Here is a 21996-nt window from a genome sequence, read left to right on the forward strand (position 1 = left end):
AGAATGAAAATAGCTAAGATTTGCAAACGTAACTCTGCAAATAGTTAACGCATATCAAAGGCAAGAGGGGACAAACATCTGAAGATGCTGAGCTACTGGAAGAGCACAGGCAGTGGCATTAACTTTCCCCTACTGAAAACAGAACTCACTGTACAAACTTAGCCTATAAACTACTGAAAATAATTTGATTAATTCCTGCTTTTCCCAGTGTATATTAATCTTGAAACTCTGATTATTTTCCTGTTAATTTCCCTACAGCTGATGTTAGGTTCATCAGTTTAAAATTACCTGCATACCCCCACTGCACTTGTTGAATAAAAATACCACATTTGATGTCCTACACTCAACTGGTTCCTTGTCTGTTGCCAACAAAGATTTAAAACTCACTTTTACAGCCTCAGCAATCCCTTCCCTTGCCCTCCATAGGAATTAGGGAATATATCACCAGGACCTGGGAATCTGTTAATATTTAAACTGAGTAAGACATTTAATACCTCCTGCCTTTTAATAATAACAAGTTCACGATTAATTACATGGTATTAATCATTCTAAAAATGCATCATTTCAGATTGTTCAGGAGTAAATTCTATATGCTATTCTCTGCCCATATTATCAATAGATATCATTCTGTTGCTGAAGAAATTTAATAACTTATTTAAACATATCAAATTAACAGGATCACCCTTAAAAACATGCTAACACCTACCTCCCCAAGGACAGACTAATCCTGTTCTTCAACATATTTTTCCTATATTTTATCTACTACTGAGGCTAGACTTGAAAGTCCAGACAACTTCTCCTTGCAACTATAATTCCATAATCTGTCATCATCTTTCAGTTGCACAGTGGTCTACCTGTGGTATATGTAATGTTTTCTGCAGTTTTGTTTCTCTATTCTTCAGGTCTGCCACAGAGACCAAATAAGTCCAACTCCAGTCTTGCCTATCTTCTGGCATGGGTAAAGTTGTCCAGTACTGGCAAAATCCTTAAAATCTTACTTCAAGGACTCTAGACATTGATAACTATAGCTATATTCAGTAAGCATCAAGATGTAACTTAGCAAGTTTTTGTTCAATTTGTTCATACCCTCCTTACTTTTATTTACTATGTCATGGTTAATAAAGTATCCATGTGCTTAACTTTATCAACTTATCCCATTCCCTTTGCAGTTCAGTAGACATGCACCTCTCAGTTTCTATTCACTTAATGGTCTTACTTTGTAGTTCTACAATTGAATGATTAAGGGAAAAATGGGCTAACGAAATATAATGTCAGAAAGTATTCTTAAGTAAGAGGAATCAAAATTATCTAAATGGAGAAAGGGCAGTGAGATTGTGGTGTTCTGGTGAATGAATCACAAAGTTGACAGGTTCAACTAGTAGTTCAGAAGGCAAACTGCATTTTGGTCAGTTGCGAAGAGACTGGAGTTCAAGGATAGGGGGCTTTTTTACATTTCTGCAGTATGCTTGCAAAGCCACATTTAAAATAATAAATACTTTAAAAAAAAAAGGGAGAGTCGCTTTGGAGGCTGCCCAGAGGAGAGGTCTGCCATACAAGAGAGGGGGTAGATAGCTTGGGACTGTACTCCTTTGAGCTTAGAAGGATTAAGGTGACATAGTTTAATCTTAAGTGCAAAATAGAATGCAAAAGACAGACTACAAGCCATGTATGGCCAATAAAGACCACTCTTTAACAGAACCAAGTGTAATGTAAATGATGGTGACAATAACATTTATTAAGCATGCAAAATTAATACAAAAAAGATAATTGAATCTGGAATAAATGAAAACACTAAAATCACACAGAAAAAATAACACACTAAATGGAACACTGAAAAAAATCACAAAGCCCTTAGTCATTTTTTTTTTCTGGTTCAATCAAGTATGACTTACTGTTCTTACAATTAATATCTGCTGAATTCAGAATTGGTGCATTTGTCAGAAGCAATCTAACCAAGAAGCTTAAGTGTCTAATGACAGCAAATCACATACAAAGTAATGAGAAAACATTACTAGAACAATAACAAGTAACACTGATATACAAGCTAGGCTTCCACAATTAAGCCAGGAACAATGTGATTCTGCTGATACGGACCAATATTCTCTTTGAATTGTCAAAAGTCCAATGAAAACTCACGTAAGAATAACAGTGTTTCTCCTGCCTTTGCAATTCTCTCTAATCTAAGTTTTATTCTGGAATACAATTTTAAAGACAATTGGCCACAGCTATTTCAATCAGAATTGCAAAATTTGCATGGCACAAATGAACTTATGCTTTGCATTGGCTCCCTAATACACTTGCTTCAAGATTTTTATGCACACTCAATCAACAGAAATTGGTTCATGAGATTTTTAGTCTGCAACTTAAAATATTAGGAGCAATGAAGCTGTTCATATATCCAAAGTTCTCAGTCTGTAACACACAGATTCAGCAATTTCTTTTTTTTAATGTTTAACTAAATAGATCCCAAATTTTTTCTGCAGAGAAATGGTATTTGTATCAAACAATCATGAGGGGAAATCAGGTTCAAATAAAATCTTGCAGAGAGAAATAATCAACTGAAATTTCTACCTTTTCAGCTTTTCATGAATTCATCTGAAAATGGTTGGCAGAAATGGATGGAAATTGATCCCAGGAGAATCCATTTAATTTGTTCACTCCAGTTTCACTTGAAGGACTTGACCCACAATGACAGGGATAACAGGACTAATTCAAAGCCCACCAATGATACGAATGCATTTGGAAAGTCAAACATTCCTGCTCTCAGAGATGCTGCCAATTGTTTTAAAATAAATTATCCAGTTTCTTAATTTAGTCTGAAGATGTAATAATACTAGCATTTTAATTATTTGCAATATTTGAATTTAAAGATTTTTTAAAAAAGCAGATGATGTAAATTTGAAAAGCAGGTAAAGAGAAGTAATTAGTGTTTCAGGGCTGTGACTCTGTATCTCTTAACTAATTCTCTTTCCACAGATGCTGCATGACCTGCTGAGGGTTCTCAGAATTTTCTGTATATATTTTGCATTTATTTGCAATTTGTCGTAATTTGATCTCATAACCTGTTTTCAACAACATTCTTTGGCTCCGATTCACCTCACAGGAGACTAAAATGGTAAGTCTCTCTAAAGATAACTGCCAAAAACTTTTATTTCAAGTTTCCAGCATCTGCAGTATTTTCCATTTTCCATTTATACAGATATGCTGCAATAATACTTTCAAAATAATAATTCAAAAATATTTGCTGATTAGGGGCAAAACAATATGCATTAATGTGCAAAGTCCTGCAATTTGACAAAGTTGATAGGAAAAACGTGAACAAAATAATGCCACCAGAGTTGGTAGAAGAGATATAATTTGCTAGTGACAACTCAGCTGAAATCAAAGATGATCAGTAAACAACCTAATGAAATGAAGGTGCAAGGTAGGGCAAGGTCAAATTAGAGCTGGGAAAGGTGTCAAGTTTTACCACTTCTGAGTTAGGCCTGTAAGTAAAGTTCCTCCCTACACCTTTCTTGGTACATTAGTGGCAACTCTACCGTTGCTTTAGCACTTGTCGGTTTTACGGGGCAAGCTGCTAGCTCGATACTCAGCCCAGCACAGATAGAAAGTGTGTAAAGAGCTGGCTGGATACCACTGCTGTTACGTGATCATGGGTTTTGTTTACTGTGGGCATCACTTTAAGTGCCTGGATGAGGAGGAGTACGATGTCAGTATAACAAAATGCAGACACACTGCTGGGACAGAGAGAGTGAGTGAGTGTGTGTGTGTGCGCGTGTGTGAGAGAGAAAGTGTGACAGAGTGAGTCAGTGAGAGAGAGAAAAAACACTTTGGACTGCAAGCTGGAGCTCACTACAGTAATGGGTGAAGTTAAATACTTTCCCATGCCCAAAGGATTGGGTGAATGAGCGGCACACAGTACATATTGGATAAGTGACTGTCACTTCTTATGATCCATACGTGGATTTTTTTGGGGTATTCTGTGGCAACCACTTTCGTTAATCCTTACATGGATTTGGGTGTGTTATGTGGTGACTACTTGTGCTAAGGAATATTCCGTGACTGTCACCTTGTAATATCTCTACGTGGATTTCAGAATACAACTCGACAGCTGAGATCTTCTGCGACTGTTACTTCGTTTTCCCAGCATGGAACCTGTGGAATTCTTTGTGATCACCTCCTCGTTGCATTTTAATGTGGATTTACAAATTTCTCCCCTCAATTATTCCGTGGATAGCTGAAGCTTTTCAGTTTGCCATCTCAAAACTTTAAAAACTGTTCCTAAGCTTGACCGTTTGGGAGCCACAAACACATAACACTGTTAACTTCTGTTTAGAAGAGTAGTTTGTTTAATTTTCTATATTTTGAGTAGATACTAATAAGTATAGTGGTTTAACATTAAACCCTGACTCAGTTTGTGGTCTATTGTTACTGGTACATAACATAAAGTGGGGGCTGGTCTGGGATCTGAACAAATTGGGGCTTACTGATTGATTGATTACTTCCTTTTTGATTGACTTGTGTGTGGAAACCAGCAGCAATGGATATTAATAAATTCCTGGCATCGCCAACCTGTGAAGAATTACAGAAAGCCAAAAAGATAGAGTTGTTGGTCATTGTTAGTAAGTTAAGACTTGTTACGGTAAAGCCGGCTATGAAAGAGGCAGAGATTCAGAGGAGAATAGTTGAGCACTATGTATCTACAGGTGTATTTACAGCTGAGATGTTAGAAATGTTTCCTGAAAGTAAATCAGATGACCATCAGTACAAGACGGAACAACTAAAGTTAGAGCTAAAGAAACTTAGATTAGAAGCTGTGGACAGAGAAAAACAAAGACAGCTTGAGGCTGAGGAAAGTGACAAACAAAGGCAGTTTGAAGCAGAGGAAAGAGAAAAAGAAAGGCTATTTGAGCTAGAGAAGATGAAGTACGTGGATCAAACTTCTGGCTCTAGTGATAGGTTTGCTGCCAGTCGGGAAGTTAGATTGGTTCTTCCATTTGATGAGGCTGAGGATGATAAATACTTTTAGCATTTTGAGAAAGTTGCTCAGAGCCTACGGTGGCCAAGAGAGAATTGGCCTCTCATGTTGTAATTAAAGGTAAGACTCAGTAGGTTTATCCTGCCCTATCAGTTGAAGATGCAGCTAACTAAGGAACAGTAAAACTGGCTGTGCTTAAAGTTTATGAGTTGGTTCCAGAGGCCTATAGGCAAAGGTTTAGAAATTTGAGGAAATCTGTGAGCCAGACTCATGTGGAATTTGATAATGAAATGTCTGTGTGTTTTGAACGATGGTGCACACCTAAAAATATGGATGATGATTTCGACAAATTGAGAAAGTTGGTTTTAATTGAAGAGTTTAAAAGGTGCATCTATAATGACATAAGACATATTTAGATGAAAAGGATGCAGCAACTTTACAAAAATCTGCTAAGTTAGCAGATGAGTTTGCTCTAACCCACAAGTCTAAGTTTGCCCCAAGTAAGACCTTCCAAAAGAATAGAATGGATAACCACGGTAAACCAGAAATCAAGTCTGGGAATAGTGACAAAGGTAAAGATGAAGGAAAGCAATTGAAGGAGAAACATTCTGGTCCTACTTGTCACTATTGCAAGAAACCTGGTCATGTTATGGCTAATTGTTTCCTCTTGAGGGAGGAGGAGGAAAAGGAGGTAGTTCCAGATGCCTGTATTCAGCGCTTTGAAACACCTGTGAGCTCACAGGGTTCCGGACATTCTGATAAAGCTCTGTCAAAGGCTGAGACGTCTGACCTAGTTAGGAAAGAATTTATTCCTTTTGTGTCAGAGGGGTTTGTTTCAGTGAATGAAGGGTCACCCGCGGTGCCAGTGAAAATTCTTCGAGATACTGGGGCTTCTCAATCACTCTTGTTAGACAATGTTCCAGAGTTTTGTGATGAGACTGCCACTGGTGAGCTAAATCTTATTCAAGGTATTGGGGACAACATTGTTTCTGTACCTCTGCACAAGGTAATTTTGAAGTCCGAGTTAGTTTTGGGACTTGTTAAGATAGGACTACGGCTCAGTTTACAGGTGAAAGGTGTTTCTTTGTTGTTAGGGAATGACCTAGCAGGTGGCAAAGTTGTCCCTGCAGTGCAGCTGACGACTAAGCCAATCACTGATGACCCAAAAATGGATTCTAATGTTTATCCATCCTGCGCAGTAACTCGAGCTATGGCAAAGAGGCTTGCCTATGCAGATGGTCCTGTGCAGCATGGTTCTGCTACTCATGATAGCCCAAATCGGGACTCAGGTTTTGATGACCTGTCAGTGACTTTCCTGCCTTCACTGTTGGACTAGGATCCTTGTATTAGGTCTGACTATAAAGATTTACCTTTGTCCAGGAAGGAGTTTATAGCGGAACAGACTAGAGACCCTGAGATTGTTGCATTGAGAGAAAGAGCTCTCTCAGGTGAGAAGATTAAAAAAGTGCTGGTAGGATATTGTATCAAGGGTGGAGTGTTAATGAGGAAGTGGAGACCACCTGATATTCCAGCAAGTGAGGAATGGGCAATTGTTCACCGATTTGTAGTTCCTAACGTCTACAGGAATGAGATTTTAACCATGGCCCATAGTATGCCCCTGGATGGCCATTTTGGTGTGAATAAAACTGTGGACAAGGTTTTTGAAACAATTCTTCTGGCTTGATTTGAGGAAAGATGTTGTGACATTTTTGCCGAACTTGTCACACTTGTCAGGTTGTGGGTAAACCTAATCGGGTCACCCCAGTGGCCCCACTGCAGCCTATTCCTGCATTTGGTGAACCCTTCTCTAAAGTTATTGTGGATTGTGTTGGCCCACTGCCAAAGACTAGAGCTGGCCATCAGTATTTTCTAAGCATCATGTGTACGTCATCTAGATTTCCAGAAGCAATACCTCTCAGGAATATCAAAGCTCCAATTATGTCAAGGGCTCTCATAAAATTTTTCATTTTATTTGGTTTGCCAAAAGAAATGCAGTCCGATCTAGGAAGTAATTTTATGTGAGAATTATTTCAGAAGGTAGTTTACGAACTGGGAGCCAAACAGATTACGTCGTCTCTGTACCATCCAGAATCCCAAGGGGCCTTAGGAAGATTCCATTCTACCCTCAAAACCATGATTAGGACATTCTGTATTGAAAATGAGAAGGATTGGGATGAGGGAGTTCACTTGCTTTTATTATCAGTGAGGGAGTATGTACAAGAGTCCCTAGGCTTTAGCCCCTTTGAGCTTGTGTTTGGACACCAGGTCCGAGGTCCTTTGGCATTGTTAGATAGCAGTGGATCAACAATGACCTGTATATAAATTTGTTGGACTATATTTTAAAATTCAAAGACAGATGCAAAGGGCTAGCAACCTAGCAAGGGAAAATTTAAAATCTGCTCAGAGTAAAATGAAAACCTGGTATGATAAGAAAGCCAGAGTTAGGACATTTAAGCCAGAAGATAAGGTGCTCGTTCTTTTCCCTGTGTAGACAAATCCTCTGCAGGCCAGTTTCCATGGTCCCTATGGAATTGCGTCTAAGGTCAATGATGTGGATCATGTAGTCAAAACACCAGATAGAAGGCCAATGCAGCTTTGTCACGTAAGCATGCTTAAGCTGTATCATGAAAAGCAGACTGCAGCTGTGGTGGTTGTTGTAAATAATGATGGATCCGAGCTCTCTGGAAATTCACTAGCTGATCCTACTGAGGCCCATTTTAAATCAAACATTATTTCAGCCAGATTGACAAATTTGACTATTTTGGAAAATCGTGATGAGAAACTGGCTAATTTGCAGCCACAGCAGCGGCAGCAAATGAAGCAATTGATGATAAAATTTCAGGATTTATTCCCTGATGTTCCAAAAATGAACAGTGGCCTCGCATGATGTAGATGTTGGTGATGCCAAACCTATAAAACAACATCTGTATCACATGAATACTGAAAAATGTAGGCTTGCTGAACAAGAAATTGAGTATATGTGGAAAATGGTATTATTAGGCATTCTGCTTCAGATTGGAGCTCACCTTCTGTTATGATACCTAAACCAGATGGTAGTATCAGGTTTTGCATTGATTACAGAAAGGTGAATGCTATAACAAAAACAGATGCTTATCCCATCCCAAGATGTGTTGACAAGGTTGGAAAAGCTAAGTTACTTACAAAAATCGATCTGTTAAAAGGGTATTGGTGTGTTCCATTAATAGATAGAGGTAGGGAAAACTCTGCATTTGTAACACCTTCTGGGTTGTATGAACACAATGTTCTGCCATTTGGAATGAAAAATGCTCCAGGAACAGTCCAGACAATGAATAATTCTGTAATTCAAGGGTTAGAACACACAGATGCCTATATTGATGATTTGGTCACAGGAAATGACACATGGGAAGCCCATAGGATCTACGGGCATTTAGAGAATCATGGTCTGATCAGGGACAGTCAACATGGCTTTGTGAAGGGCAAATTGTATCAAACAAGCCTGATAGAGTTCCTTGAGGAGGTGACCAGGCATATAGATGAGGGTAGTGTAGTAGATGTGATCTACATGGATTTTAGTAAGGCATTTGACAAGGTTCCATACGGTCGGCCTATTCAGAAAGTCAGAAGGCATGGGATCCAGGGATGTTTGGCCAGGTGGATTCAGAATTGGCTTGCCTGCAGAAGGCAGAGGGTGGTGGTGGAGGGAGTACATTCAGATTGGAGGATTGTGACTAGTGGTGTCCCACAAGGATCTGTTCTGGGACCACTACTTTTCATGATTTTTTTTATTAACGACCTGGATGTGGGGGTAGAAGGGTGGGTTGACAAGTTTGCAGATGACACAAAGGTTGGTGGTGTTGTAGATAGTGTAGAGGATTGTCGAAGATTGCAGAGGGACATTGATAGGATGCAGAAGTGGACTGAGAAGTGGCAGATGGAGTTCAACCCGGAGAAGTGTGAGGTGGTACACTTTGGAAGGACAAACTCCAAGGCAGAGTACAAAGTAAATGGCAGGATACTTGGTAGTGTGGAGGAGCAGAGGGATCTCGGGGTACATGTCCACAGATCCCTGAAAGTTGCCTCACAGGTAGATAGGGTAGTTAAGAAAGCTTATGGAGTGTTAGCTTTCATAAGTCGAGGGATAGAGTTTAAGAGTCGTGATGCAATGATGCAGCTCTATAAAACTCTGGTTAGGCCACATTTGGAGGACTGTGTCCAGTTCTGGTCACCTCACTATAGGAAGGATGTGGAAGCATTGGAAAGGATACAGAGGAGATTTACCAGGATGCTGCCTGGTTTAGAAAGTATGCATTATGATCAGAGATTAAGGGAGCTAGGGCTTTACTCTTTGGAGAGAAGCAGGATGAGAGGAGACATGATAGAGGTGTACAAGATAATAAGAGGAATAGATAGAGTGGATAGCCAGTGCCTTTTCCCCAGGGCACCACTGCTCAATACAAGAGAACATGGCTCTAAGATAAGGGGTCGGAAGTTCAAGGGGAATATTAGAGGAAGGTTTTTTACTCAGAGAATGGTTGGTGCGTGGAATACACTGCCTGAGTCAGTGGTGGAGGCAGATACACTAGTGAAGTTTAAGAGACTACTCGACAGGTATATGGAGGAATTTAAGGTGAGGGGTTATATGGGAGGCAGGGTTTGAGGGTCGGCACATTGTGGGCCGAAGGGCCTGTAATGTGCTGTACTATTCTATGTTCATATCTCTGCAGTGAAAAAGATGTTTGACAGGCACTAAAAGGCCAATCTTACAGTTAACTTAACTAAGCGTGAATTTGGCCATGCCACTGTGACCTATCTTGGTTATGTTGCAGGTCAAGGCAGGTTGGCTCTTGTTCAGGCAAGTTCTGAGGTTCCCATTCCAACCGGTAAAAAAGCTCTGAGAAGATTCTTGGGAATGGTCAGATATTATCGCAAGCTCTATAGAACATAAAATAGTACAGCACAGTACAGGCCCTTCGGCCCACAATGTTGTGCCAACCCTCAAACTCTGCCTCCCATATAACCCCCCACCTTAAATTCCTCCATATACCTGTCTAATAGTCTCTTAAACTTCACTAGTGTATCTGCCTCCACCACTGACTCAGGCAGTGTACTCCAAGCACCAACCACTCTCTGAGTAAAAAACCTTACTCTAATATCCCCCTTGAACTTCCCACCCCTTACCTTAAAGCCATGTCCTCTTGTATTGAGCAGTGGTGCCCTGGGGAAGAGGTGCTGGCTATCCACTCCATCTATTCCTCTTATTATCTTGTACACCTCTATCATGTCTCTTCTCATCCTCCTTCTCTCCAAAGAGTAAAGTCCTAGCTCCCTTAATCTCTGATCATAATGCATACTCTCTAAACCAGGCAGCATCCTGGTAAATCTCCTCTGTACCCTTTCCAATGCTTCCACATCCTTCCTATAGTGAGGTGACAGAACTGGACACAGTACTCCAAGTGTGGCCTAACCAGAGTTTTATAGAGCTGCATCATTACATAGCGACTCTTAAACTCTATCCCTCAACTTATGAAAGCTAACACCCCATAAGCTTTCTTAACTACCCTATCCACCTGTGAGGCAACCTTCAGGGATCTGTGGACATGTACCCCGAGATCCCTCTGCTCCTCCACACTACCAAGTATCCTGTTATTTACTTTGTACTCCGCCTTGGAGTTTGTCCTTCCAAAGTGTACCATCTCACACTTCTCTGGGTTGAACTCCATCTGCCACTTCTCAGCCCACTTCTGCATCCTATCAATATCTCTCTGCAATCTTCGACAATCCTCTACACTATCTACACCACCAACAACCTTTGTGTCGTCTGCAAACTTGCCAACCCACGCTTCTACCCCCACATCCAGGTCATTAATAAAAATCATGAAAAGTAGAGGTCCCAGAACAGAACCTTGTGGCACACCACTAGTCACAATCCTCCAATCTGAATGTACTCCCTTCACCACGACCTGCAGGCAAGCCAATTCTGAATCCACCTGGCCAAACATCCCTGGATCTCATGCTTTCTGACTTTCTGAATAAGCCTATATAAAATTTATAATAAGCCTATATAAAGTTCTCTAAGAACTTTGCCGATATTGCCCTCCCATTGACTAACATCTTGAGGAAGGGTGAAAAGTTTATTTGGACAGATCCTTGCCAGGAGGCATTTGAGAAATTGAAGGCCATCTTATGTCATCAACCTGTGCTCAGGTCACTTGACTTTGCAAAGCCATTTTTCATAGCCGTAGATGCCAGTGATGAAGTTGCAGGAGCAGTGTTACTACAAAGGGATGATTGTGATGATATTGACCATCCTATGGCTTACTTTTCAAAGAAATTCAATAAGCATCAAAGAAATCATTCCACCATAGACAAGGAATTATTATCACTTATTTTTAGCTTTGCAGCATTTTGATGTTTATGTTTGCACAGCTCAGAAACCACCTGTTGTTTGTACAGACCATAATCCATTGGTGTTCCTGAGTAAGGTGAAAAACAAAAATAGAAGGTTGTTGAATTGGAGTTTGATTTTGCAGGAGTATGATCTCGTGATAACTCACATTAAAGGCAGGGTTAATATAATTGCCGATTGTCTTTCCAGATGTTAAGGTTGCAATGTACTTTTAATAGTGGAGTGGAATTTACTATCTGTATACGCTCCTGCAATATGTTATATTTGTCTGTAGTGTGCTATGTGGTAACCGTATATGTATTGTTTAACATATTGTAGTTTGTAGTTAAAATTTTGCTGTTACAGGTCAAAATTTTTCCTTCTTGGGGAAGGGTGTTACGTGACGACGGGTTTCGTTTACTGTGGGCGTCACTTTAAGCGCCTGGATGAGGCGGGAGTATGACATCAGTACAACAAAATGCAGACAGACTGCTGGGACAGAGAGGGAGAGAGGGAGAGAGGGAGATATATATATATATATATATATATATATATATATATATATGATCCATACATGGAATTTTTTGGAGTATTCTATGGCAACCACTTTCGTTAACCCTGACACGGATTCGGCTGTGTTATGTGGTGAGCATTTCTGCTAAGGAATATTCCGTGACTGTCACCTTGTAATATCCCTACGTGGATTTTGGAATACAACTGAACAGCTGAGATCTTCTGCAACTGTTACTTCGTTTTCCCAGCGTGGAACCTGTGGAATTCTTCGTGATCGCCTCCTCATTGCATTTTAATGTGGATTTACAAGTTTCTCCCCTCACCTATTCCGTGGATAGCTGAAACTTTTCAGTTTGCCATCTCAAAACTTTAAGAACTGTTCCTAAGCTTGATGGTTTGGGAGCCACAAACGCACAACACTGTTCACCTTCTGTTTAGAAGAGCAGTTTGTTTAATTTTCTATATTATGAGTAGATACTAATAAATATAGTGGTTTAACATTAAACCCTGACTCAGTTTGTGGTCTGTTGCTCCTGGTATGTAATACTGCACTACCAGCGCATGTATTTAATGGATGACAAAAGCATTTGATAATGTTAACAAATATATTGTACGTACAAATGTAAAGATTTGCCAATATATTTTCCAAGCACAACATCAAAAATAAAACTACCCAAACCATCTCTTAACATGAAAAGACGGTCAAGGGCAAAGAGTCCTAAGACAAATGAGATGGAAGGTGGTGTTAAAACTCAAGGTAAATTATTGAGCTGGATTTGGGTGATGCACAGCAATCTACAAATCCAGACACTTCTGTCAATGAGGGTGACAAGCTAAGACAGGCTACTGCCATCTGTGCATTAGAAGAAGTGCAATCCATGTAAAAAGCTGTATGCTAATACATATCCTGCATATCATGAAATACACAGAAGCTGTAATTTAGAGTCCCCATCTATTATCACATTCTTAATATTATTTAATCCAACATGGTAATATGCACTAATAATAAAAATCTGATGAACTTTACGTAAATATTAGGTGTCTAGATTAAAATGAATTGAAACAGGTTTTAAAAAGTCTTACAATAATTTGTGTGTTAAAAAATGCATGCAAGAGGTCACTTACTTGAATAGGTCCAACTGACATCAGCAGGTTTTTCAACTGGATTTCAGTGGTTGAAGAAGAAAGCCCTTCAACTGACACCACACATGGTTGAGGTCTGCATTCCACCACTCGCAAATTCTGTTTATGTTGCATCATGCGTCCTCGGCCCATCTGGCCTGGTAATGCTATGCCGCGCCCCTGCATAATGACCTGTAAAGAACACAACACTCAGCCAATTTATTTTGTCCTTGGGGTGTCAGCTTGTGGCTCAAAACTTTCTATGGGTCATACAATGGCTTCACAACAATACGATGTGACCCTACAGTTTAAGGCAAGGTTACATCTTTAAAACTGTTGTGTTTTAAATTTACCTAGTAAATATGAGCCCTAAAATCTTGCAGCAAGTTAATTACTTTCAACTTGAAGCAATATTATAACTGGAAAGATATAATTTATATGCGCATGAATGTGCCATCCTTATCCTGCCTAGTTATATATGCCTCCAGACCCACAGCATGTTGTTGACCTTAGACTGCCCCTGAAATCACCCAGCAAACTGTCCGGTTGTAGCAAACTGCTAATTCAAAGCACAAGAATAAACAGGATTGCTGGAAACTGCTGGTACTTCTTCAGTTGGGTGACTAGCGTGCTCCAAGTATAATTTTATTTACTTTAATATTTTTCCTCACTAACAAATTACCTCAAAATTCTAAAAGCCTCATGGACCTGCTGTGTCCTTGCATGATCTTTCCTGTCATTGGAATGAGGCACAAATAAAGGATGAGATTGAAGAATTTTGACAGTTGGATAATTGAAGTAGTCCATTGACTAATGTGGGTGCTGGATGTTATAAGGGTGACCCTGCAACGTTGACTAGTTGAGTTAAAAAGTCAGACAGTTATATAGCCCAGAAGCAGTCCCTTCGGGCCAACTCCTCTAGCTGTCCAAGGTGCCTTGCTGAGCTAACTTAATTTTCCTGCATTTAGCCCATATCCCTCTAAAACTTTTCAGTTCCATGAGAACCTGTCCAAAGGTATTTTAAGCATTGTGACTGTACCTGCCTTTACCGCTTCTGAGCTCATTCTATATACTACCCACGATGGAAAAACTGGCCCTCGAGTAACACTGACATCATGAAATACTTGAAATAGCACCCTCTTCCCAAAAAAAAATCAGGTTCCAAGTTTTTTTTTATTTCCAGAACGAATTTTGTAGCAAGTGTTTATAAAATTCACAGTCAATGTATTTTCCAAGTGAACACAAGTCTCAAGACCAAAAATAATCCTTTAATGATCAACTGGATTAATGGAACAAGTGTAGCTAGATAATGGAAAAGCCAATCACCTCACATTGCTTTACCTAGTCTTGCACCATTCCAACTTCAATAAAAATCTATGCATCACCTTAATCACTATATCAAAGTCCTGGATTTTTCTACCAGAGAATATTATCAACAAATCATCAATCTGAAGTCAGCAGTTATCAGCAAAGAAAGCCCAGCAGAACCATCTCAGGCAACCTGAGTTAGAATTGTTGCAACCTTCCTCATGCCAATGAACAGAAATCAACTACAGAGCAATTAATAGCACAATGCACGATCAGTCAAAGCCCCACTGAATCCAGGTCCAATGAAAACTCAGACCTTCCTCACCCTTTTTAATAAAAGTCCCAAAAAGCAGGATATGATGAGCATTCAGGCCTTAGCCTCAAATTTCTAATTATTAAGTTAAAATGTCAGCTGAAATCAAGTATATTCCTTAAGATTTTCTCAGCAAGTTGAAGTCTGGTTAACCATTTTCTCAGTATGGTTAAAAAATGCTCTGCATGAGAATAATAATTAATATAGAAGGTTACTGAGATGTGGATTTGATTATAACTGAAGATCAGGATAAATGGTGAGAAATACATCACAGGCTTCTGCAGCTAGACGAGAGTGAGACAGCGAGAGTGCAAGAGCACGAACGAGAGTGCAACAGCATGAGAGAGATTCGGAGCTTAGAAGCCTGTAACAATGCTTAAGGGTGCCAAGTGTCCTGGGGAATAAAAGTAGTTGAAGATGGATTTAATTTAAAATATTACTTAACCAGACAGAAATTTCAGTTCATGACAGAATTAGTGCAGGTGTCTTGATACCTCACAATTAACAGAATATCGTCTGGGTTTTACTCTTGGTTGAAAGTTCCTGATATGATATTTTGACTTACAGCCACAATATTACTCGATTTGACAACTACCAGAAGTTAGCTAATACAGTAGCACAGTGGTTATAGAATTATAGATACAACTCAATGGTCAAGTTCAAATTCCACCAAATCACATTCTTTGAATTATATTAATAAACTTGTTAAATTTGAAATTGGTATAATATAAAATGACAATGAAAGCTACTGAAACGCTAGAAGTCGTGCATAGTAACTATTAATCCTTTTGCCCCAAGCTTGCTTTGCACATCAACAGAACAGCTTAAACTTTTTCGCTATCACAGGTCCATGCAAAGAGCTTTGTAAGCAACTTAAATGCTGCCACTGCTGTAATGGCAAGATGCCATGGCACTATTGAATAAACAAAAGAATAATCCCAGCAAACATTCACCCCTCAACCAATCTCAGTAAAATTGGTTAGTTTGACGTTTACATGTCATTGTTCCTGAGACTTCTATGAACATATTAGCTGGTGTGTGACCAGTCAAGCAGATGAATTTCAATAGGGGTCATTTTCAATGCCAACTTCAAGAATACTCACCTGCTGCGCAACCCAACTTCAACAAAGTGAAAAATTAACATATGCCATTCAGATTACAATGCTAGTGCCAGGTTAGAAGAGCACAAAGTTGAGTATTACCCCATTTTATTTAGTAATTTCTTCCCCTTAAACACATTAGTGGCCTCCAAAGGGAAATAACAAACATTTCAATAATTGAACAGGTTCTCAAATGGCATGATTTTAGTACCACTACTGTCAATTATGACACTGCTTCCAAATGATAACATTGTTACAGCATCTGTTAATAAGGAAACTCTACATAATGCCATCTTCATAGAGATAAAAAACTGGTAAGATTTATAAAATCTGCTTATATTTCTGTATCTATAAAATGGATCAACATCTCAGATGAGGAGAAAAAGTTGAAACATGGTATCAAATTTGTCTCCTAATACAATGTATTCAAAAGCATTGCAATAATTTGAAATAATTAGCCAATTACTTCCTTTGTGGCTGAGGGCATTTTAACATTTTGAACATTTTTTTGTCATCAAAACACTAGGCAGCTCCAATATGTGAAAAGTGCACGTGCTTACCCTGTTCTGTTGACTGGATATATTTTTTGCCATTCCTAACAACTGTGGTACAGATTGCTGCCGCTGTTGCTGTGGTCTTTGCTGTTGCGCTCCTTTTGTCAATGTGACCTTCCGAACGGTCTGTTGTTTCTGGAGTTGCTGCTGGTGCTGCCGCTGAGGCTGGACCTCAAGATGAGAGAAGCCAGTGTTCTCGCTCCCCTGCTGCAAGAACACAGCATCATGCTGCTCAGTGTCTTCACTCAACATAAAACCTTTTACCACTCACCATGTGCTAAATGCAGTATGACCTTGCAAAATCTGAAGAAATAAACAAATATATCACACTGAGGTGATATATTTGTCTCACTAATAAAAAAAAGAGCTATTTAAGTCTGTTTCACAAGACTAAAGCAGGAGATTTCATAGAAAAGGTTCAGCGATCATTAGAAAATTGTTTTCATATCCACAAGAATAGTAGCTGAGCACCTACCGTCACGAATTCTAAAAAATGGAGATGAATCACTTAGGAATTTTTGATATTATTGTCACTGCTGAATTTCATCAAGGGTGCCAAGATTCAGTGCCTTCCAACTACCAGGTAATGTTGACAGGTTAAACCAGCTGTGTACCTGTTGACTTAAGCACTATTATGATGATAGTTGGGCCAGTTGAGATCAATTAATTTCAGCTCAGAGGAACAGCACTATTTGAGTGTATAGAAAGGGAGGCAGAGAAACAACAGCATGGGTTTTTTCCTGCCTATAGCTAGCGTAGCAGACCCAAGAGGATTTGAAGAGCAAGGCCCTTTTGGTCAGAAAGGTCTGTGGGTTCTCTCTTCATGGCCCTTTGGTAGAACAGTGAGATAGATATTGGTGTAGTTATGGATGACTGATGAATCTTCCCCCACACTTTTTTTTTTTAAAACAGTTCAAATACGTTGTAGGAAGTGTAAATTATCCTCAGCTAGTCTGGGGTTAAATTGCAGTTGCTGGGTGGTGCGGCTCAAAGGGCCGGAAGGGCCTATTCCACTATCTCTTAAATAAAATAAACAAGGCTGAGATACAACAGGTCAGCTGGTAAAATGAGCAAGATTGGCTAATGGAATTCAGCTAGTTAAGTGCAAAATGATGCATTATGGGAATTTAAACCAGCCCAGGACTTAGACAGCAAATGGCAGAGCCTTGGGGAGTTTTACCAAACAGCAAAACTCTGGGGTACAAATACACTGTTTCCTCAAAGTGATGGCAAAGGTAGATAAAGTGGAGAAGTAGGTGTATGGTATGCTTACTTCCATTGTTGAGATACTGAACATTGGAGATGGGCCAGTATGTTAATCTTGTACAAATCATTTGGCCACACTTAAAAGTATTGTGTGTATAGATGTGATCCACACACTATAGAAAGGATGTGATTAAGCAGGAGGACAAATTTCTAAGCTGACACACCAAACTCATATTGAGGGAGAGCTTTTATCTTGGATGAGTTGTTTAACCAAAGCCCCATCTCATCTCTTGGGCAGAACCATTCCCTTGTTCTTGTGAGCAATATTAATCCCTCAGCAACATTTCCAAAATACATCTGATATTTCAGTGAATGGCCGGGTGCTGGTGGAGTGCTGTACAACAGACACTAAGGTGTACATGAAACTCACAATTATACACAGTCATATGGCACTCTTGCCATGATCAGTCAGGGCACTAAGTACAAAAGGTGGGACATTTTACAGCTGTCCAAGATGTTAGCCGGATGGCACTTGGCAGTATTGTGTACAGTTCTGGCCGCCATTCTCCAGAGAGGATTTCATTATGCTTAAGAGGATGCAGAAATATTCCCAAGGATGTTGCCAAGAATGGAGCGCTTTAGTTATAAGGAGAGACTGAATAAGTTGGTACTGTTTTCCCTGAAGCAAAGACAGCTGAGGGGTGACCTCAAGAGGCAGGTAAAAACATGAGGGGCAGTGGATAGTGAAATTCTTTTAGCCTAAGGTAAGGGAATCTAAAACAACAGGGCAGATATTTAAGGTGAAAGAGGCAAGATTGGGGGGGGGGGGTAACTTTTCTACTAAGAAGGTGGAATGTATATGGAAAAAAATTGCCAGAGTTCGTAATAGAGGCAGGCAGAACTACAATATTTAAAAGAATCAGGATAGAAACATGAATATGAAAGGTTTGGAGGGATGTGGGCCGAGCACAGGTAAAGGTAGATGGGCATCTTGGTCATCATGGAGACCTAAGGGCTTGTTTCTATGCCATGTAACACTCACAACACGCTGGAGGAACTCGGCAGGTCAGGAAGCATCCGTGGAAAAGATCGGTCGATGTTTCGGGCCGGAACCCTTCGTCAGGACTGTAGAGGGAAGGGGCAGAGGCCCTATAAAGAAGGTGGGGGGAGGGTGGGAAGGAGAAGGCTGGTAGGTTCCAGGTGAAAAACCAGTAAGGGGAAAGATAAAGGGGTGGTGGAGGGGAAGCAGGGAGGGGATGGCAGGAAAGGTGAAGAAAGAATAGGGGAAAACACAATGGGTAGTAGAAGGAGGCGGAAACATTTGGGAGGTGATAGGCAGCTGGGGGAGGGGGCAGAGTGACATAGCGATAGGGGAAGGGAGGAGGAGGGAATTACCGGAAGTTGGAGAATTCTATGTTCATACCAAGGGGCTGGAGACTACCTAGACGGTATATGAGGTGTTGCTCCTCCAACCTGAGTTTAGTCTCATCATGGCAGTAGAGGAGGCCATGTATGGACATATCTGAATGTAAGTGGGAAGCACAGCTGAAGTGGGTGGCTACTGGGAGATCCTGTCTGTTTTGGCAGATGGAGCGGAGGTGCTCGACGAAGCGGTCCCCCAATCTGCGTCGGGTCTCACCGATGTAGAGGAGGCCACACCGGGAGCACCGGATGCAATAGATGACCCCAACAGGCTCACAAGTGAAGTGTTGCCTCACTTGGAAGGACTGTTTGGGGCCCTGAATGGTGGCAAGAGAGGAGGTGTAGAGACAGGTGTAACACTTGCGCTTACAGGGATAAGTGCCAGGTGGGAGATCTGTGGGGAGGGACGTGTGGACCAGGGAGTCGCGGAGGGACCAATTCCTGCAGAAAGCAGAGAGGGGTGGAGAGGGAAAGACGTGCTTAGTGCTCAGGGCCCCAAACAGTCCTTCCAAGTGAGGCAACACTTCACTTGTGAGTCTGTTGGGGTCATCTATTACATCCGGTGCTCCCGGTGCGGTCTCCTCTATATCGGTGAAACCCGACGCAGATTGGGGGACCGCTCCGTCCGCCAAAACAGACAGGATCTCCCAGTAGCCACCCACTTCAACTCTGCTTCCCACTCCCATTCAGATATGTCCATACATGGCCTCCTCTACTGCCATGATGAGGCTAAACTCAGGTTGGAGGAGCAACACCTCATACCGTCTCGGTAGTCTCCAGCCCCTTGGTATGAACATAGAATTCTCCAACTCCCGGTAATTCCCTCCCCCTCCCTTCCCCTACCCCTATGTCACTCTGCCCCCTCCCCTGGCTGCCTATCACCTCCAAATGGTTCCGCCTCCTTCTACTACCCATTGTGTTTTCCCCTGTTCTTTCTTCACCCTATCACCTCCCTGCCTCCCCTCCCCCACCCCTTTATCTTTCCCCTTACTGGTTTTTCACCTGGAACCTACCAGCCTTCTCCTTCCCACCCTCCCCCCACTTTCTTTATAGGGCCTCTGCCCCTTCCCTCTACAGTCCTGACGAAGGGTTTCGACCCAAAACGTCGATCAATCTTTTCCACGGATGCTGCCCGACCTGCTGAGTTCCTCCAGCGTGTTGTGAGTGTTGCTTTGACCCCAGCATCTGCAGATTATTTTGTGTTTCTATGCTATGTAATTCTATCAATCCATGTATTTAGGGAACTAGACATCAGGTTAAAGAGCAGGATCTATCTGCTGTACTCTCTGAATTACTGGCAGTGCCTTGTGCTTGTGAGTATAAAATCCACAGGTACATCAGAAGAACACGTGGCCAAAGAAATGGTGTTGGAGAGAAAGAGAGTTAGACATCTAGATCACTGGGGCAGGTTTCTGGGAAAGGTGGATGGGGTGCACCTGAACATCCAACATCCTTGTGCAAAACTAAAAACAGAATATACTGGAAAAATTCAACAAGTGCAACAGCATCTAGAGGAGGAGGAACAGTTAAAAGTTTCAGGTCAAAGATTTTTCATCAGAACTAAATTCAAGCACTTCTGTTTTTACTTTAACATTTCCTGTATCTGCCTTTCTAAAGGTTTTCATTCTTAAGAGAAGGCTGTTTGGGAGAGTTTTAATTAATTAAGCAAGGGAATGGGACACTCAACAAGTGAACCAACGAGGGAGAGGTACAATTAAATGTTGTAGGAAAATTAAGTCAATCATGTAGGTTCAACATACAGAGAGGTGATAAGTACATGGAAGGAATGTGCCCAACCTCACTTTATAGTTAATAGGAGAATGTCTTCTGAGCTGTGGATACAGACAGTTTTAGAGGAACTCAGTTTAAAAGAGAACCAGCCAGATCACACTGAAGCTACCATAACTTATTTGGAGGTGACTAACACAAGATAACAAGAATTTCGGCTGCAGATGACCCAGAAAGGTGGAAAAGGGCAATGCTACACAGAACAATTGTGCAGGCTGTCTTTGAAATGAAGAAGACAGGGGATCATAGGGTCAAACAGAATGTGGAAGTTGCTGCCAGATGGGTTTGCCCTGAGAAAATAACCCAGGGAGGAACAGGAAACCAGTGCCAAGGCTTTGGAGTTAATGGTACAGAGCTCTGACATTAGCTTCAGAATGATTTGCAAGACTTTTAACAAAAAACTGACTTCAGTATCATAAGCGAGAACTTTTGCATAGTTGCGTGTAACCTGAAGGGTATAAGAATTGTTTTCAGCTTTTTAAAAATGATCACCTGCAGTTATTTAAACAGACACGTGTCTCAAACAATGATCTGCTTATGCATAGTTCCAATAAACAGTAATATTACATGTACATTTCAAAGGCCATGATTCTTTTTCTCAGTGCATAATTTCAACTTGCTTAAAGTCAAAGCGTGCGCACTTTATAACCTTCAAGTATGTTGGGGTCATCCATTGTATTCGATGCTCCCAGTACAGCCTTCATTACATCGATTTATGCCTGACATAGATTGTGGGGCTGCTTTGTCAAAAGCCTTTGCTCTGTCTGCCATAAAAGGCAGGATCTCCCAGTCTCTACCCATTTCAGTTCAACTTCCATTCCCATTCCACGGCCTTCCTTACTGCAATGATGAGGTCACACTGAGGTTGGAGGAGTAACACCTCCTATTCCATCTGGGTAGTCTCCAGGCTGAACACTAACTTCTGGTAAATGTCTCCCACCTTCTTTCATTCTCCATTTCCCATTCTGGTTACCCTCAATTCTTCTCTTCTCACCTGCCCGTCACCTCCCCTCCTGGTTTTCTTTCTTCCATTATCAACTGTCCTCTCCTACTAAATTCCTCTTCTTCAGCCCTTTACCTCTTTCACCTATCCTCTCCCAGCCTCTTACTTCATCCCACCTGCCCCACCCACCAAATTCTTTTGAACCTGTCACCTTGTGCTCATTCCCCTCCCCCCACCTTCTCACCCTGGCTTTTACCTCTTCCTATCCAGTCTGATGAAGGGTCTCAGCCTTACAGGTCGACTGGTTATTCCCTTCCATGGATGATGCCTGATTTTCTGAGTTCCTCCAGCACTTTGTGGGTGTTGCTCAAGATTTCCACAA

At 41.0% G+C, this 21996-nt stretch overlaps 1 protein-coding gene across 3 annotated transcripts in view; it reads right to left on the reverse strand.

Annotated features, from left to right (window-relative positions):
* rbm33a (RNA binding motif protein 33a) overlaps positions 1 to 21996 on the reverse strand; it is a 186907-nt gene that overhangs the window by 19314 nt on the left and 145597 nt on the right. For 2 of the 3 annotated variants that reach the window (XM_072254056.1, XM_072254055.1), the window contains 2 exons: positions 16262 to 16462; positions 12984 to 13172 (listed from right to left, as the gene is read on the reverse strand). In XM_072254056.1, coding sequence (XP_072110157.1) covers positions 12984 to 13172; positions 16262 to 16462 — 390 coding nt within the window. The remainder of the gene's footprint in view (positions 1 to 12983; positions 13173 to 16261; positions 16463 to 21996) is intronic. The other variant, XM_072254057.1, reaches the window with a different exon arrangement.

Source organism: Mobula birostris, chromosome 3 (genome assembly GCF_030028105.1).
Source record: "Mobula birostris isolate sMobBir1 chromosome 3, sMobBir1.hap1, whole genome shotgun sequence".
NCBI lineage: Eukaryota > Metazoa > Chordata > Chondrichthyes > Myliobatiformes > Myliobatidae > Mobula > Mobula birostris.